The sequence below is a fragment of the Moschus berezovskii genome, chromosome 22, assembly GCF_049115385.1.
Source record: "Moschus berezovskii isolate FMDL1 chromosome 22, NW_MosBer_1.0, whole genome shotgun sequence".
Classification (NCBI taxonomy): Eukaryota; Metazoa; Chordata; class Mammalia; order Artiodactyla; family Moschidae; genus Moschus; species Moschus berezovskii.
This window is the reverse complement of record NC_142481.1, coordinates 8,282,994-8,300,488: the sequence shown is the minus strand read 5'-3', so window position 1 is coordinate 8,300,488 and position 17,495 is coordinate 8,282,994. Positions and strand designations below refer to the sequence as shown.

General features: G+C 52.6%; 1 protein-coding gene across 1 annotated transcript; it reads right to left on the bottom strand.

Annotated features, from left to right (window-relative positions):
• Nucleotides 1-234: 234 nt before the first annotated feature.
• GYS1 (glycogen synthase 1) lies at nt 235-17,357 on the bottom strand. Its single transcript, XM_055411647.2, has 16 exons — nt 17,025-17,357; nt 15,397-15,578; nt 12,954-13,145; nt 11,493-11,678; nt 11,106-11,250; nt 10,167-10,284; nt 9,747-9,867; nt 9,351-9,457; nt 7,211-7,270; nt 7,042-7,120; nt 4,985-5,098; nt 4,538-4,664; nt 2,716-2,811; nt 2,364-2,527; nt 1,879-1,959; nt 235-1,708 (listed from the first exon to the last, which is right to left on the bottom strand). Exons 1-16 carry the CDS (start codon nt 17,140-17,142, stop codon nt 1,388-1,390), a joined length of 2,211 nt encoding a protein of 736 aa, XP_055267622.1. The 5' UTR covers nt 17,143-17,357; the 3' UTR covers nt 235-1,387.
• Between the last annotated feature and the right edge of the window lie 138 nt (nt 17,358-17,495).

Sequence of the window (17,495 nt, the reverse complement as noted above, 5' to 3'; positions counted from 1 at the left end):
CCAAAGAGCTTGAGCCAACTTTGCCACTTAAAGTCGAGTCTAAACCAAGAGAGGTGCCTTTGAAATAACACTGGAATCCAATGGCAAGCCAAATCTCCAAGACAGCAGAGTGAGACCAGGGAATGGGGACCCAGCCATGGGCAGGGGAAGGAATAGGAGTAAAGAGGAGTCAGGGAAGAGGAGGGCGGGGCCAGGATTCAGGTCCACCAAGCCCTCTGGTCAGACTAGACCTGAGAGTCTTAAATATATATGTATTTTTTCATCTCTGGACACACTTCAATCACACCCCTTCTGCTTTCCCCTCCCACTGCAAACCAGGTGCAGCAGACACAGCACAGCACACGTGAGGGGCCCCTCCCCTTCACCAAAGCTGGGGGCAGGACACAGCTTGGGGATGGAAGAGCCTCGAGGTGAGGTAAATACGGAGGTTCTAGAATCCAGTGGGCTGAGTTCTAGATCAGGGGGATGGGACCAGGATGCAGCAGAGGCGGGTTCTAGAATCAGCAGCTGGGACCCAGAACCCAGTGGTTTCATGGTGGGTCTAGCGGTTGGGGGTTGCTTGGGGGAGGGTGCAGGAGAAGACAGCCAGTTGTCCTCAGCAGAGGGATTCCCTGGAGGCCACAGGAGTCTAGAAATATGGGGGAATTCAGATTCAGGGAAGGAGGAGTAGGGTCTGGTCCAGAAAAGGCCAGAAAGGCATCTAGACCAAGACAGTGTTCTCCAGTAGGAATGAGAAGCCAAGTGGTTCTGCCCCCACTTGCTTGGCCAAAGTGCAGAGGAAGAAGGGAGTTGGGGTGGAGGGATCCTCCAGGCAGAGTTGGACACTCCAGGGAGGGCTCCCTCAGAGTAAACAGAGTGCACTGACCTGGAGTCTGAGTTCTGGAGTTGAAATAGAGGACCTGCACTCAGTTAAGTCCCTGAAAGGGCGCCAGCTCTGGACTTGATTGTCTCATTGCAGGGACGCCACATGGTTTCCAGTGCTCCATGGCGTCCTGGCCAGGCCTGCACATGGCAGACTCTGTATGCTATAGAATTAGTAAGCACAAGGGATTCTAGGAGCCCCAGCATAAAAGGCAACAGAGCAGGTGTCTGAAAACCTCTGGCACCACGGCAGGGCAATGGCAGATCCCTGGCCTCTGGGACGGCCCTGGGGGACTCCAGGGTACAAGAAAGGCACAGTGTTGCGGATACTGGAGTGTTGGGGATTCCAAGAGCGGGGCTAGAGGGGCTGGAGTGTATGGCGGAGGAGGCAGGGCTGTGGACCCCACAGAGGGTTGAAGATCTGGAGTGAAGTTTTGAGACAGCGCCATTCCACATCCATTCTCTGGATAAGGGAGGCAGGGTTAGCCGGGCGGGGGACGGGATGGGATAGTGTGGGATAGGGGATTTAGTTGCGTTCCTCGCCCAGGGAGCTGGCGGGGCTAAGGGGTTCGCTGGGGGTGCTGAGTGAGCTGGAGGGCGCCGTGTCCACCGACCCGCGTTTGCTCCCGGTAGAAGAGGTGCAGGAGGCGCGGCGCGGCCACTCGGGTGCGCGGATGTTGCGCCGGTCCTTGGCGGCCTCCTCGTCCTCGTCATAGCGCTCGCCATCTTCATCCGGTGGTAAGTCCCGGGGTTCCTCCTCATCCTCGCTCTGGTGCGGGCTGGAGTGCCGCGACAGCGAGGGTGATGGCGGCACTGAGGCTGGCCGTGGGTAGCGGTAGCCCTGGGTCTGTATACGGAGGAGTGGACACAAACCGCAGAGTGAGCAAAGGCCCCCTCCTGCCAGCCTGGGCGTCCAACGTCCCTGAGGCCTTGCGACTCCAGGAGGGACACCCCACCTCACCCCGCAACCCGCTTTCTAGCTCCCGGCCCACCAGAGGGACCTCCGGATCCACTTACCGCGTCAGCCTCGTGAGGCTCGTAGGTGAAGTATTCTGGAAAGGCCTTGGCCAGCGCCATGTGGCGCGCTGACATGTAGTACTTGTTGGAGGGAAAGAAGGGGGGTGGGCATCAGGGGGCAGGAGCAAACACCGCCCCTCCCCCACCCAGATGAGGCTGCGGGGCGAGACCTGGCTACACCTAAATCAGCTAAGCACACCCCTCGGCAATTTCCAGTTGGCCTCTCGACCAATCACGCCCGAGGCTCCACCCCTTATGTAGATAAGAAGGGCTGTGACTGGACAGCCTCTGAGCCACACCCACTCTTATGCAAATAGAGAACTTCCCACCCAGGTATCTTCTGGACGTTAGTTTCTTAAAGGGACAGCAACCGTTACAAAAAAAGAGAGCGTGCCCTTTGTGCCAGCTTTCGAGGCTTGGGGAATCAGACACCCAGAGTCGGAAGTGACTGATTCACCGGCAGAGGACAGGGAGGGGAGTTATACCCGGCCTAGGTATTTCCAGTCCAGAAGGTCAGAGAGGCGCTCCGTTCGGTTCCGCTGGATAATGCGCTGCCTTCGGCTCTGCTGGCAGAAACTATAGAGGAAGGAGGTGAGCTGCGAGCAGGAATCATCCAGGCTGCGGAATCGCCGGTCCAGAATGTAGATACCTGTCGGGGCCAGGACGGGGGTTTCAGAGAACAGACTGAAACCTTCATTCTCTCTGGGACTCTGCGAGCACCAGGAGGCCTCCCTCCCACTGGGACTAAGGAGTCCACTCCCTCCTCTTAGTGGCCCAAGAGTCCACGCTCCCCTTTCCCAGCATTCAAGAATATCGGCTCTCATTCCGGACGCTAACCGTAAGCTGAGGGGTCTGCGATGTGTTCCTCCATGAAGCAGCCGAACCCGGAGAGGTTGGTGGAGACACTGGGGATACCCATTACCGTGCACTCAGCTGCGGGAAGATGTGAGAAAAGTCTGCTTACTCTCCCCTCTTTACATTATTGTCTTAAATCCCAATAAAAGTTTCAATGGCGCCCTCTTCTGGAGCCTTTAACAAGTGCCGGGGGCTGTGTTGAGCAAATCAGAGGCCAGAAAAATCAAGCGGTGCATTAGCCGACGAGTGAGTCCTTATTTCTTAGAGGGGACGCTAAGAGGTCCAGAAAAGGGAATTCACTTGCCCCAAGGGCTCAGGGTAAGAAAAAGTCTATAATTGGGCAATAAGGATACTAATTTATTGAGCCTGGTACTCTGGGCCGGTGTCGACCATTTTAATGAATCCTTACAACCTGTAAGATACTTTGCTGTGCCAGGTTACACTGTTTTGGTTTTCATAGCTTCATAGTCTGTGTTGTTGTTGTTCGTTTGTTTGTTTTGTTTTTTAGTTTTTTTTTTTGGCCACACTTTGCGGAATGTGGGATCTTAGTTCCCCAACCAGAGGTGGAACCCGCGCCCCCTGCATAGGGAGCCAGGAACCTCAATCACTGAACCACCACAGAAGTAAGTCCCCATAGTCTGTTTTGGTACTGCAAGGAGATCCAACCAGTCCATTCTAGAGGAGATCAATCCTGGATGTTCATTGGAGGGACTGATGCTAAAGCTGAAACTGCAATGCTTTGGCCACCTCATGCGACGAGTTGACTCACTGGAAAAGACTCTGATGCTGGGAAAGGTTGGGGGAGGGAGGAGAAGGGGACGACAGAAAATGAGATGGCTGGATGGCATCACCGACTCTGTGGACATGAGTTTGGGTGAACTCTGGGAGTTGGTGATGGACAGGGAGGCCTGGCGTGCTGTGATTCATGGGGTCGCAGAGAGTCGGACACGACTAAGCGACTGAACTGAATTGAACTGAAGATAAGATCTCTCATTATTACTAACCCTGTGTGCAGAGCACCTTCTATACCTCATTTACTACCTTAAAATAATGCTAAGAAATGTTTCAAGGAGTTTATTATACTTCTTATGTAAGTTTTTCTAAAAATATCTGTAAGCTGTAAAAATAGGCACTACATATGACAAGGCTTATTTAAAAAAAAAAAAAAAGAGGCTAGAGGTAGCACTTCTAGCTCAGTGGGTAAAGAATCTGCCTGCAATGGAGGAGACCTGGGTTCAATTCCTTAGTTGGGAAGATCCCCTGAAGAAGGAAATGGCAACCCACTCCAGTATTCTTGCCTGGGGAATCCCATGCACAGAGGAGCCTGGTGGGCTACAGTCCACTGGGTTGCAAAGAGTCGGACACAACTTAGTGACTAAACCACCACCACCATTGGAAAAATAGGGCTGGGGCTGGTCATGTCATTTTAACCGTGGATGAAAACAAAACTGGCAAGTTTCCTAATCATCACATAAGTACTATTTAAAAGATTTGTCAAATTACTCATCACTGAAGAAATACTTCGGCAAATGTGGTATTTATTTTGCCTTAAAAACATATGAAAGTAGCTGGATTGTTAGCAAACTGTGCATTTAGCTGTTGTTTGCGGAAACTAAACAGTAGCACATAGAGAAATCACGTGTGAACTCTGACATCAGCCCTCTAGTTACTCATCACATGAGCTGCTGTGTCACAGAAATACATGAACAGACTGTTCCCGTTGTTCCTCTTTCGCAAGGGTGGAGCTTGGAGCTCAGGGAGGGCGAGTCCCTTGGCTCAGGATCATGCCAGATGCTGAACTCACCTGGTGTGTAGCCCCAAGGCTCATAGTAGGAGGGGAAGACCCCAAGGTGGCAGCCACGGACAAACTCCTCATAGTCCACAGGGAGCAGAGGGCTCGTAGAGGACAGGAACTCCGGGTGAAAAATCACCTGGCAGTGAAAAACAAGGGCTCAGCCTGAGCACCTTATTTAGCTCCTCCCTGGGTGGAGGGAGCTCCCAGGGTGCTCCCTGGGTGGCCCAGAGAGGATACAAGACTTGACCAAAGCCACACAAGTCAGTGTCAGGACAAAGATCGGAATCCAAGGCTGTCTGCCTCAGAAGCAAAGGTTCTTTCTAAATACTGCAATCCTTTCATAAACTAGGGGAGATGGGGAATGTGAGGGCCAGGTTCCATCCCCCATATCACACCCCTTCCTCCTAAACCACTCCCCCCGACTTTGCCCAACCCCACCCTGGCCAGTGCGCTCACCTTGACTCTGTCAGCACTACTATTGAAGAGGCCAATTCGGCGGATGGTTGTCAAGATGGGGTCCGAGGAGTCATCCAGCATATTGTGGGTGCACACAGGAGGGAAAGATTGCCGCTGTAGGGGCCACAAGTAGGGGTGGGGGTCAGGGAAGGGCCAGAGGCCTCCCTCCTTCCCCATGAGCCATGCTGATCCTGGGGATCTAAGGGGACCACAATTCTCACCAGGCTGTGGAGCAACAAACCCAGGAGATTACCAGGAGTTGTAGATTTCTTACTTGGCTCTATCTGTAAACGTTTTCATTTCCCTTTAACCACCATGAGCTGAAAACAAACTATAATCTTCAGCTGTCTTTGAGGCAAAGCCAGGGTTAACATGCCTCACAGAATACAGGGAATTGTAGCTAAACTTGTTCTGTACTCTGGGCTGTCACCAAAGAAACCCAAAGGGATTGTAACTCCCAGCAACTGATGGGGACAGAAACTGTGCCTTTCAGGGGCTGCTTGCTGGGAGTGACAGTTTGCTTATGAAAATCCTGGATCTCCTTCTCTCCACCTCCACCCTCAAAAGAAACCACAGTTCCCACGAGTCACTGGAAGAAGACAGAGCTAGTGCGATAGCAGTCCCAGGGACTGCTGGGATGTATAGTTCTTTGCAGCTGTCCCATCATTCCTCTCATTAAAAAATCTACTCATCTTCAGTTTACTGACTCCAGGAGCCCAGGAAACTATAACTCCCAGCAGCCTCATGGCAGAAACATCCTCAGTGAGGCCAACTGCCTTAGGAACTTTTGGAAATTATAGTTTGGCCAAAAACAGGTCACACCTTATTTGAGCAACTTGGCTGTCTTGGTTTCCATTCCCCAGGTAATGGACCACCAACACTGACCACAGATAGCAAAAACCATGACTCCAGAGAAGAAAAGAACTCTAATTCCCAGAAGTCTCTGGGGGTGGGGAGAGTCAAGGCAGCAAAAAGCCCCAGGGGCTGCTGGGAGTTGTAGTTCTCATTCTGTGGCTGCCAATTTTCTCTAAGGTTTCCCATCCTTCTAATTAACCCCAGGTATGTGAAGAGGCTACAACTCCCAGGGCTCTCTGGGAACTTACAAACAACCAGTGGGAGAAGAGACACCAACTGCTGAGAATTTTCAATGTTCTTCAAGGAGTAAGTGTTTCTGCTGACCCGGGTCTACCCCCAGAGGACCAACAAAACCACCACTCCCAGCAGCCTCTGGGGGAAAAGGTGGAGGTAGCATGCTGCTGCTGCTGAGTCACTACAGTCGTGTCCGACTCTGTGCGACCCCATAGATGGCAGCCCACCAGGCTCTGCCATCCCTGGGATTCTCCAGGCAAGAACACTGGAGTGGGTTGCTATTTCCTTCTCCAATGTGTGAAAGTAGATAGTGAAAATGAAGTCGCTCAGTCTTGTCCGACTAGTAGCGACCCCATGGACTGTAGCCCAACCAGGTTCCTCTGTCCATGGGATTTTCTAGGCAACAGTACTGGAGTGGCTTGCCATTGTGTTAGAGGTCTCCTTTTCCCAGGCTTCACAGAAAGTTGAATTCTTTCCTTGAAATAGGTTCAATTCTTTCTTCCTTTTTGTTTCTTCTCTCCTAAGGTTGGTCCAGTGGTTTGTGTAAGCTTCATGGAGGTAGCATGTCAAAGCCCAGAGTCAGCAGGGAGTTGTAGTTCTCCTTTTGTGGTGACCTTCACAAAGAGTCTGACACAACTGAGCGACTAAGGTCGCTATTATTGACTTTAGTCTAAGGTCCCTTCTACCTTTTGTTCATGGATTCCCGAAGGACTCAAAGGAACTACAACTCCCAGCAGCCTCTTTGGCAGAATAAGCTGTGGGAAAGCAGGCTGCCCTAAAGGCTTCTGGGAATTGAAGTTATACCAGTCAGCTCACACCCTTCTGACTTCAAAATTGATTCCTGGAATAAGGGTTTGGCGATAAAGCAGAACTCCCAGCCATCTCTGGGGTCAGAGCTAACATGACAATCTGCCTCAGGGTCTGCTGCTGGGAACTGCCATGTCTCGACTCGGGAGTCCAAACCATACCTGCGTGGCAAAGATGGCTCTCTTCATCATAGTGAAGTCCTCCTTGTCCAGCATCTTGTTCATGTCTGGGAGGCTCCCCCTGTAAGGCGAGCAGGGGGATGCATCTGGGCATGGGTGACAAGAGGGTTTAGAGCCCAGGAGGATGCAAGGCTGAGGGCAGGGCACTCACACCAGCAAGGATTCGTAAAGCTTCCTCCCAAACTTTTCCTTCACTGTGTTGGCCGTATCCCTGGAGGAAGCAGAGTGACAACATTACACAGAGACCAGCTTCCATTCATTGTTAGGCTTCTGGGGCAGCTGGGAAGTTGATGTCTGAGCAGAGAGAAGCCCTGGAGATTTCTGGGCTGGAGGATGGGGACTCAGGGAATTAGGTCCTGGAAGGCTTGGCTTCCTTGTGCCTTGCATCAGCTGTGTGGCCAGGGACAGATGGCCTTCCCTCTCTGACTTCGGTGACTCATCTGTCAGATGGGGATAAAAATAGAAGCAACCTCAAAGGTTTGCAGAGCGAATTCTATGAGGTCATGATTTTGTCATGCACCATGCCTGGCACACAGCAAACCTTCCAGAAATGTCAGCTATTATTAGAATTTGTGCTAGTGATGCTAAGCCCCATTTTATTAAAAGGGAAAATTACGTTCTGAGAGGGGAAAATCTATGGACACAAGTAAAGCTAGCCAAGTGCCACCCTACAATGTCATTGACATTCCTCTGTTCATGGTCCTCTCAGAGCTCTGGCTTCATTTTCTATCCCATTTCCCTAGGGCATTCTGCTCCATCCCACTGGCTTTCCTGCTGTTTCTCAAACATGCCCCAGGGCCTTTGCACTTGCTGTTCCTTCTTCCTGAAATGCTGTTCCCCAGATATACACAATGCCCTATCCCTCATTTCCTCTCTTGGTCTCTACTTACTGGTACTTTCTCACTGTGACCTGTTCTGACAACCCCATCTCATATCCCAGTCCTGCTTTTATTTTTTTGCCAGAGCACTGTCTATAGAACTTTCTAGAATGTGAACTCAATGAGGGCAGGGATTTTATCTTTCTGCTTCACAACTGTGTTCCCAGTGCCTGGAACAGCACCTGGCACACAGTAGGAGCTCAAGGAATAGCCAGCCAATGGCTAGTGAGTGGGTTTTACAGGTGAAGAAACCGAGGCTTGGACTTCCCTGACGGTCCAGTGGTTAAGAAATCCGCGTGCCAATGGAGGGGACACAGGTTTGATCCCTGGTCTAGGAAGATCCCACATGCCCCAGGCAACTAACCTGTGAACCACAACTACTGACGCCACCCTCAAGAGCCTGCGAGCCACAACTACTGAAGCCTGTGCAGCCCCGAGCCCGTGCGCTGCGACAAGAGAAGCCACCGCAATGAGATGCCTGCACACCGCAGCTCAAGGGGAGCCCCAGCTCAAAACGACTGGAGAGAGCCTGTGCAGTGACAAAGACCCAGGACAGCCAAAAGTAAAATAATTACTTAGAAAAAAAAAGAAACTGAGGCTTGTGCAACTAAGAGTTCACACGCTAAATTAAAGATCCCGTGTGCTGCAACTAAGACTCAGGACAGCCAAATAAATAATAAATATTAAAAGAGAAAAGAGGGCTTCCCTGATAGCTCAGTGGGTAAAGAATCTGCCTGCAATGCAGGAGACCCAGGTTCAATTCCTGGGTCGGGAAGATCCCGTGGAGACAGGAAAGGCTACCCACTCCAGTATTCTGACCTGGAGAATTCCACGGACTGTATAGTCCATGGGGTCACAATGAGTCGGACATGACTGAGCGACTTTCACTCCCACAACCATATATGACACAATGCAGGGAACATGGGTTTAATCCCTGGTCCAGGAAGATTCCACATCCCATGGAGAAACTAAGCCCGAGCTCCATAACTACTGAGCCCAAGCACTGAAACTAGAGAGTAACCCCCGCTCATCACAACTAGAGAAAGCCCATGCACAGCAATGAAGACCCAGCACAGCCAAGAAAAGAAAGGAAGGAAGAGAGAAAGGCTTGAGAAGCTGAGTGGTTGGCCTCAAGTTACAAAGCCAGAGTGGGACGGGCATGAGCTGAACTCGCTAGTTGGATATCAGAGCCCTGGTCCTGCTGTCACAATTCACCCTGCCTGTGACTGCAACTTTGTACTGCCCCGGGCGGGGCTGGAGACATCTGAAGCAAGTGACTTTGCTAGGAATCAGGTTGGGGATGGGTTGATCATGTTACAGATGACAAATCTGAGACTCCGGGAGAAACGGGGGACCCAAAGAATACAGCTGGGAGTGGGAGCCGCAGGAAATGCTGGGCCAAGGGCTGCTGACCAAAGCTGCTTGCGCACGGCCTGGCCCTTAAGGGTTTCCACGTTGAAATTGTTGGTCCGAGCCGGCATGATGAAGAAGGCAACCACCGTCTGCTCGCTGCCATTCACCTGGGGCAGAGGAAAGGGAAGGCCTTGTATGTGTGTGTGTATGTGTGTATGAGTGAGGATCACATGGGAGAAGGCTGAGATCACCCACCATTTTCCACCCCCCAAGACCACTCGGATCCTGCCATGTCCCTTCCTGTCAAGAATATAGGACACAGCTACCATCCCCACTGGGACTCTGATCTTCTTTCTGAGTCATCCCTACACTCCCATTTTATACATAGGTTTCCCTGCCCCACCTCCCCAGGTCTCCATTCTCCTTCTCTTTGACCCCTTGCAGCCCAGGCCTTACTCTGAGTAGATAGTTGAGCCGGGCCAAGGCCTCCAGGAAGACGTCGGCCCCCTTGTTAGAGAACTCGTAGCGGCCGGCGATAAAGAAGTACAAGGTCTTGTCCAAGTTGAAGTCTAGGTGCCTAAAGAAGCCACAACCCAGAGTGAAGGCAAGACCCTCACCCACTCACCCCAGCCTCGAAACTACAAACCCCAGAGGCCACAGGGGCAAAGAACATCTTAGGACAGAGGCATCATGGGAACTCATCATGGGAACTGTGGTTCTTGTCTCCTTAGACAGGGATTTCCTTAAATACTCAGCCATTGTGCTGGTGCTCAAGAACTCAAGAGACTGAGCCCTCAGCTCTCCCCTCTGTTGGCCCCAGGAGTCTGGGCTCCCAATCCCCTCCTCTCTCGAGACCTAAGTATCTGGCCTACATACCCATAAAAATGGCCCCGCACAAACTCCTGGATTCGAGCCTTGCTCTGAGCATGGAGGTTCTGGAACTCATGCATGGCAGAGAATTTCTTCACATTCAGTCCATTGGGGGTCACGATATCTGGGATTGGGGGAGAAGGTCCCACATTTCATTTCTTCATTTCTTCATTCAGATCAATGTGGCTGAATGAATAAATGAAGGAAAGACCCCTTTCCTTTCACAGTGTCTTTGTTTTGATAGCTCCTCTGTGAGTTCCTCTGGTGACCCAATTGCCCTACCACTCAGACACCTTCTTGCCCAGTATTGGTTGCTTATATTCAGAAGCCTAACCACAACTCCCATCAGCCCCTGTGAATGGCTAACTAAACAGGGAACAGATCAGCATCAAGGCTTCTGGGAGTTGTAGTTCTTTTGTTTCCCCTACGCTACCCTGAGCTGGGGGAATGAGTCAATGTCCCCATCCTGTTTCTCCACCTTCAAGCCTCTTTTATGGCCCCAACTGTTTCCTATTGTCATAGAAATTAAAGCGTATCAGTGAAAAACTATAACCCCCACCAGCTGCTGGGGTAAAATTCCAGGAATATAAGGAGCTGTCCAGCCAAAGGCCTTGCACCCATTGACAATGGATGCTCTAGTTTGGAAAGAATAATTGGTTCCAACATTGCTTTTCTCAAAAACAAAATCCAAGGAACCTCCTTCCTCTGTAAGACCAATATCTGTATTAGTCAGCAAAAGAATTTTACCATTTCTGAAGTTAAAGAAACTACACCTCCCATTAGCCTCTAGCGTATACAGTCAGGCAGCCTCATATTCAGGTCAGCAACCTATGGCCTTCTGGGAGTTGTAGTTCTCTGCTCTTTACAGCAAGGAAAAAAAAAATTGGTACAGGCCTTGGCATAGACTACCTCGTTTACGCCTATGATCCCCAGCCTATTTCCTACCTGGTTTCCTTTTGAGTAGGTGCTGAGCCTCGATGGCAGTAATCTGGGACACAGTAGTGAAGACATGAGCGCAGTGGGCTGCGGCCCGCTCCATGCAGTAGCGGTGATAGATTTGCCTCTCACCTGCTTCCTTGTCAACGTTGAACTGGGCAGGCAGAAAGGGCGATCAGGTTAGAAGGACTGGGGAAAGACAGAAGGTCCGGTCTCCAGTGTCTTGGGAGAGACAGGGGCTGAAAGCTGGACTTCTGGGTCTGAGGGTGGACAGGACTGGAGATTTGGACTCCTGGGTCCCAAGAGAAGAGGGAACTTAATCCCCTTGGGCTTTGAAGACAATTTTGGGCTGTCCTGAAACATTGGCAACCCCCATTTGCCACACTCCCAGCTCACATTCTCCAGGTTGTTGTAGAAGTCCACGGCCCCAGCACACAGGTATCGCCCCAGCAGCGTGGCGTGGGTGGTGAAGATGGTAGCCACAGGCAGCCGCCGGGCGCGGCACAGGCAGAGCCCGACGCCCGCCAACCACTCGTGGAAGTGTGCGACCACATGTGGTTTCTCCTCGCTCTGGGCCAGGAACTGTGGGGCAATAGGGACAGGGCCACTGTGTCTCCATTTATTTTGTGAAGACAACCAGTGATCCCCCACGTAGATGAGGAAGCAGGAGAGCAGTAAATCTACCCCCACAGAGTGGGCGGTGACCTACTGCAATCCCCATCAGACAAGGACCTCTCAATCCTTGAGGCTGCTGGACTAGCTGACCTCATCCCCAGAGGCTGATGGGAGCTGTTTTTTTGACCAGCCTTCTGAGTCCCAGCAGGGATGAACTGGAAAGACCAAAGTTTTAGTGTCCCCAGGTCACAAACACAATTATTGGAGACCCTTTATGGCAGTCAAGAGTAGACCTGTACCCAACACTTGCTGAAGGACCACAACTCCCAGGATGCCCTAGAAGCAGACAGTTTATAAACTGTTTGTCCCAAGGTATGGGGGGAAAAAAAGCATCTTGAGTCTTTCAAAACCTAAAAGAGGGTCAGTAACAGGATTCCTGGTTCTCAGATAGGCTGGGGATTCCTAAACATACGGGGCCCCATCTCAAAGCCAAGTCTAGCCCAATATAGGATGAGAGAATTACAACTCCAAGAATTCCCTGGGGTGAGCCTTCCTGTCAAGCCAGCCTCCTCTAGAGCTAGGGGCTTGGAATTTCCATATTTGGAAGACTAGAGTGGATGATCTGGAGTTGAGATTGGCTCTCTGAGGAAAGAAGAATCTAGGCCCCTGGATGTCCATGTTCCCAAAGATTGGAGCTGATCCCTGGATTCAGTTCAGTTTAGTTCAGTCGCTCAGTCGTGTCCGACTCTCCGCGACCCCATGAATCACAGCACGCCAGGCCTCCCTGTCCATCACCAACTCCCGGAGTTCACTCAAACTCATGTCCACAGAGTCCGTGATGCCATCCAGCCATCTCATTCTCCGTCGTCCCCTTCTCCTCCCGCCCCCAACCTTTCCCAGCATCAGAGTCTTTTCCAGTGAGTCAACTCGTCGCATGAGGTGGCCAAAGTATTGCAGTTTCAGCTTTAGCATCAGTCCCTCCAATGAACATCCAGGATTGATCTCCTCCAGAATGGACTGGTTGGATCTCCTTGCAGTATAAGGGACTCTCAAGAGTCTTCCTCAACACCACAGTTCAAAAGCATCCCTGGATTAAAGGACTACAATTCCAGAATGTTCGGGCAGAAGAGACACCAACCACCCTCCAACCACCTGGCAACCCTCTGGCCAGGGGCTGATGGCTGTTGTAATTTGGGACCTGGGGTCAAAAGAAGTGACACGGGCACTGACAGTGGGGCCTACCTCACCCAGGAACCAGGTGGTGAGGAAGCCAAAAAGGACGGCGTCGTTGGCCTCCCGGTCGTACCAGGGCACCCCGATGTTGCATGTGTCCCATAGCTCCCCCTTCCAGCGCTCCAGGGCCCAGGCTGAGGCCCCCACATCAAGAAGCACCACCAGGGGGCCCCCCTCGATCAGCCAGCGCCCGAAATACACCTGCAGAGGGAACACAGGAAGGCTTAAGGTTTTGGCCACCTGTCTCTGGTCACAGCATCTGTGTTTCTCCCATCCCCAGGCAGACGTCCAGGCTCACAGCCTGGGTTCTTCTACTTTCTTTTTCTTTATCTGCTGCTAATTTTTCACCCATGGCCTTATTTTTCCATTGGCTATTAGTTATTCCTCCCACAATCTTTTCTCATCTCGGCTGTGGCATGTCTCCCCATTCCTTGCTTCGTTTTTCTTTTCAAAATTTTTATTTATTTTTACCACACCACACAGCGTGTCGGAGCTTAGTTCCTGATCAGGGATTGAACTTGAGCCCCCTGCGTGGAAAATGCAGAGTCTTAACCACTGCACCACCAGGAGAGTCTCCCTTGCTTAGTTGCTATAACGGCTGTCTCCCTTCACTACTTATAACCCACACTGCGCATGTCCTGCGTCCGTGCCCCCGTACTGCCTTGTTCATCGACCCTGCTAATCATTTCTCCAACCCGCTGCGTTGTTTCTATGTCCGCTGCCACATTTCTCCCACCAGTCATCAAGTGGCTTTCTCCCATCAGCTTTCCTTTCTGCAGCTCACTGGTTGCTTCTTTTACCCTTCTCGCTGCCTTGTTTCTGATTCTTTCATCATATATGTCACCTGCTTCCTCTTTCCCCTGCCCCCAGCCCATCTTATACTCTGCAGCCTCCTTTCTAATACTGCCCGCCCCCTTTCCACACCCTGGGGGCTACCACTGCTGTGTTTCTAAGCCTCCAGTTTGGATTTCTGCCCCCTGCTCTGTTTCGCTGATCTGTTGGCTTCCTCCAGATTCCTGTGGCCCAGCTTCTGGGCCTGCTGCCACACCTCCATCCGGCTGAGCCACCCTACTCCTCCCCACGTGGCTTTTCCCTGATGCCCCTCCCCCTCCCAGCTGTTGTCTGCCCTTTTGCTGGGGGGGCTATTCTTAGGCCCCCAGCACGTGGACAGCAGCTGCCTTGGGGGGAGGGACTGGGCCGCCCTAGGGTTCCTTAGGGACACAGCCCCTCCTGATTGGACTCCAGACCCCATCCCAAACCAGAGGCCATGAATGAATGAAGGCAAGCCTGTACCTCTCCCTCTCAGAACCCAACCTGTCTGGGCCTCAGCCCTGCTGCCTTCAGGCCTAACCTCTGTTCTCATCCTCAGTCCTCACTGGGTGCCTGGCACTCTCCACGTCCTCTTTCTTATTTTTTATTCCCCCCCTTCTTTTTAATTCCTGATTCCTCCCATCCAAAACTCTGTCCCCTGGGTCTGCCTGCCTCTCTTCCTCAGTTACCCACCTTCCTCTCTCCTTCGAGACCCTTCTCTTTAAAACATCAGGCAACCTCTTTTCCCTGTCTAGACTCTATTTCCCTGTTGCTCTAACCACTGGGCAACCATCACTTTTGGGGACACTCATCATGTCTCCATCAGCTATCTCGTTTGTCTACCTGCCCACCTGACTCTGCAAGCTGTTTTAAGTAATAATGATATGATAATAATAACCACGAAGATAATAGCTCACAGACAGTGCCAACGGCATGCCAGGACCTGGGTTGAAGACTTTTTATGAGCTATTTCATCCTCCCAAGAAATCTCTATGGTGGATGCTATCAGCATGTTCATCAGTCAAGGTCACACGGGAGGAAGCAGAGAAGGTAAAATTTTGTGTGTGTGAACCACTTTTAAAGGCTTTAATGAATTTGTTACAATATTGTTTCTGTTTTATGTTTTGTTTCTTTGGCAACCAAGGATGTGGGATCTTAGCTTCCTGACCAGGGATCAAACCCACAACCTCCTGCATTGGAAGGCAAACTCTTAACCACTGGACCACCAGGAAAGTCCCCAGAGAAGGTGAATTTGAACTTCAGGCTCCAGAACAACTGCTCTGACCTCTTGCCTTACCCCCACCCCACAACCCGCCAGGTATATCTGTGCATCTATCTCTTTTCCTCTCTCTACATCTGAGGATCTTGGCCTCTTCCTCTTAGGACCATCTTTCAGTCTGTCTTGTACCTGCTGTCTGTGTTCATTCATCAATGTCCTAGAGCTGGGGATTCACCCACTCACTTCACAGAGTCCTGTATCTCTCTGAGTGTCTGTCAATCTTACTTCTTCTATGCCTGCCTGGGAAAGTACTGAGCCATCCTGAGTTTCTGTCCAGGCCTCCCTCTCTCCCTGGGGCTGTCCACCCCCTGCTCTTTCTCCTTCCGCTGCCCCCACCCCGCGCTCGGCAGGGCCATGTCCCACCTTGCAGCCCTTGCTGTTCATGGAGTCCAGCGTCCTCTTCAGGGCCGGGGTCGGGGGTTCCAGCAGTTCCACCTGGGTCCTCACGCCCTGCTCCGTGTACGGTCCCACCAGGTAGTAGTTGTCGCCCCACTCATCCCCTGTCACCTTTGCCTTCGTCTGCAGCACTGTGTAGATGCCGCCCACTGTGGGCCCAAGTACATGAGGACAGGGCCCAGCTGAGGTCCACAGATCTGGGGCCTGGGGAGGGGCGTGGGTGCACTGGAGCCGCGGACCTCTGGCTCAGAGGGAAGAGGGAACTGGGAGCCCACACTTCGGGTCAGAGGGAGGAGGGGAGAGGGGGTTGATGGATGGTACTCTTGGGTCGATGGGAGGAGGGGGCTGGGGTCAGGACTTGGAGGGAGAAGAAGGTTCAGGCTGGACTTCTGAGTCTAAGAGAAGAGACTGGGGGCCTTGACAGAATTAGGGGCTGGGGCCGAGGAGGACAGAAGTTGACAAGGGTTATCAGGGTCCAAGTTCTTGAATTGCTAGCTTAAGGGAGCTGGGTTTAAATTCCCAGTCAGGCTCCAGGACACAATAAGGGAGAATCCCTCTTCATGGCCTCATTTAGGTTCCCACAGTTGTCCCAAAGAAGCCAGAGCTGTCATCCCTCACCCGCCAGGGACTCTGATGACCTGTCCCCCAGTTCTCTCTCCCCACATGGGGATACAGGCACGCATGGCCCTGCCCCTCCCATGACTCCATTCCAGACCCAGGGGTCTGGGCCTCCAGACTCCTGACCCCCTGGATCCTGGACCCTGGCGATCCATGGCTCTGTGTTTGCAGCCCTGCCACCCCCTGCCCCCTTTCCTCTCCCAAAACTCAGTAATGCAAAATCCCAGCTTCCTTCCTTCTGTGGAGCTAGGCTGTCTCGCTCCTGGGATTCCAGCCCTAGCCTTCTCCAAACCCAGAACATCAGGCACTTTGAAGCCTGGGACCCAGAAATCCAGGCCCCCAGCCACTCCCATCCCAGGACCCAGCCCCTGACCAACTTAGGACTTCCCAGTCTTCCCCCAATCCACCGCGCATGTGTCTGAGGAGGTTCCTCTACTCCTCTGAATCCGGAGCTCAGGCACTCAGAACCCTGCCATCCAGGCCCCAACGCTTTCTCACCCTAGGATCTAAGAATTAGGGTCTCCAGCCTCCTCACATATTTACTCTCAAATGACCAGTTCCCCAAATTCTCCCACCACAATTCGTGCATCCCATCTCCAAGTGGGCTCTCTTCCAAATCCAGAGTTACATCCCAAGATCCTTCCTCACCTAGGGCCACAGTTCTGAAGTGCCAAACCCTGCCCCCCGCATCTCCTTCCCTATCGAGGACCCAAGTCTCTGGTCTTTTTCATTTTAACCCCCTCTCCCCTAGGACCCAGGACCTGGGTTTCCAGGCTCCTTTCATCTTTTGCGACTCATCCCCTCCCTCCAGGGCCCAGGAGACAAACTCCAGCCCCTCTCCAAGGGCACAGGAGTCACAGGCTCCTTGCCCAGGACCCAGAATCATGCCATGCAGCCTCGTTCGCTGTTACTCAATATTCTGGGCCCCCATCCCCGCCTGCTCTTCTCGTCCGGGTCCCTCTGCCCGGTTTGCTCACCCTTGTTGGCCACTTCCCAGGCCACCTCGAAGAGCACTGTGTTCTCCAGGTCGAATTCATCCTCCCAGTCCTCCAGTCCTGGCAGGGAGGACATGGACAAAGTGCGGTTTAGAGGCATGGCCGACGCGGTTAGAGGGCTCCGGGGAGCCACCGGTGGGGGCCCAGGAGGTGTCGAAGGAATGCACTGGGCAGGGCGCCGGGCCAGGTAGCTGGTGCCCGACGGGAAGCTCTCACCGCCCTCGGCTTCCTATTGCACGACCGCACCCCCGCCCGGAGCGGTCAGACCGGGGCTGCAAGCGGCCGCAGAGTCACTGAGCCCCCTGGGGCTCCTGCAGTGAAACCTTGCGGCCACCAGGAGGCGGCGCCCGCCCCCCGGCCAACGCCATTGGTCTGCGTCCGGGGGCGGGGCTCCCGCGTCTTCTCATTGGTGGACAGTGCAGCGTTCGCTCGGCTCGGCCCCGCCTCCGCCTC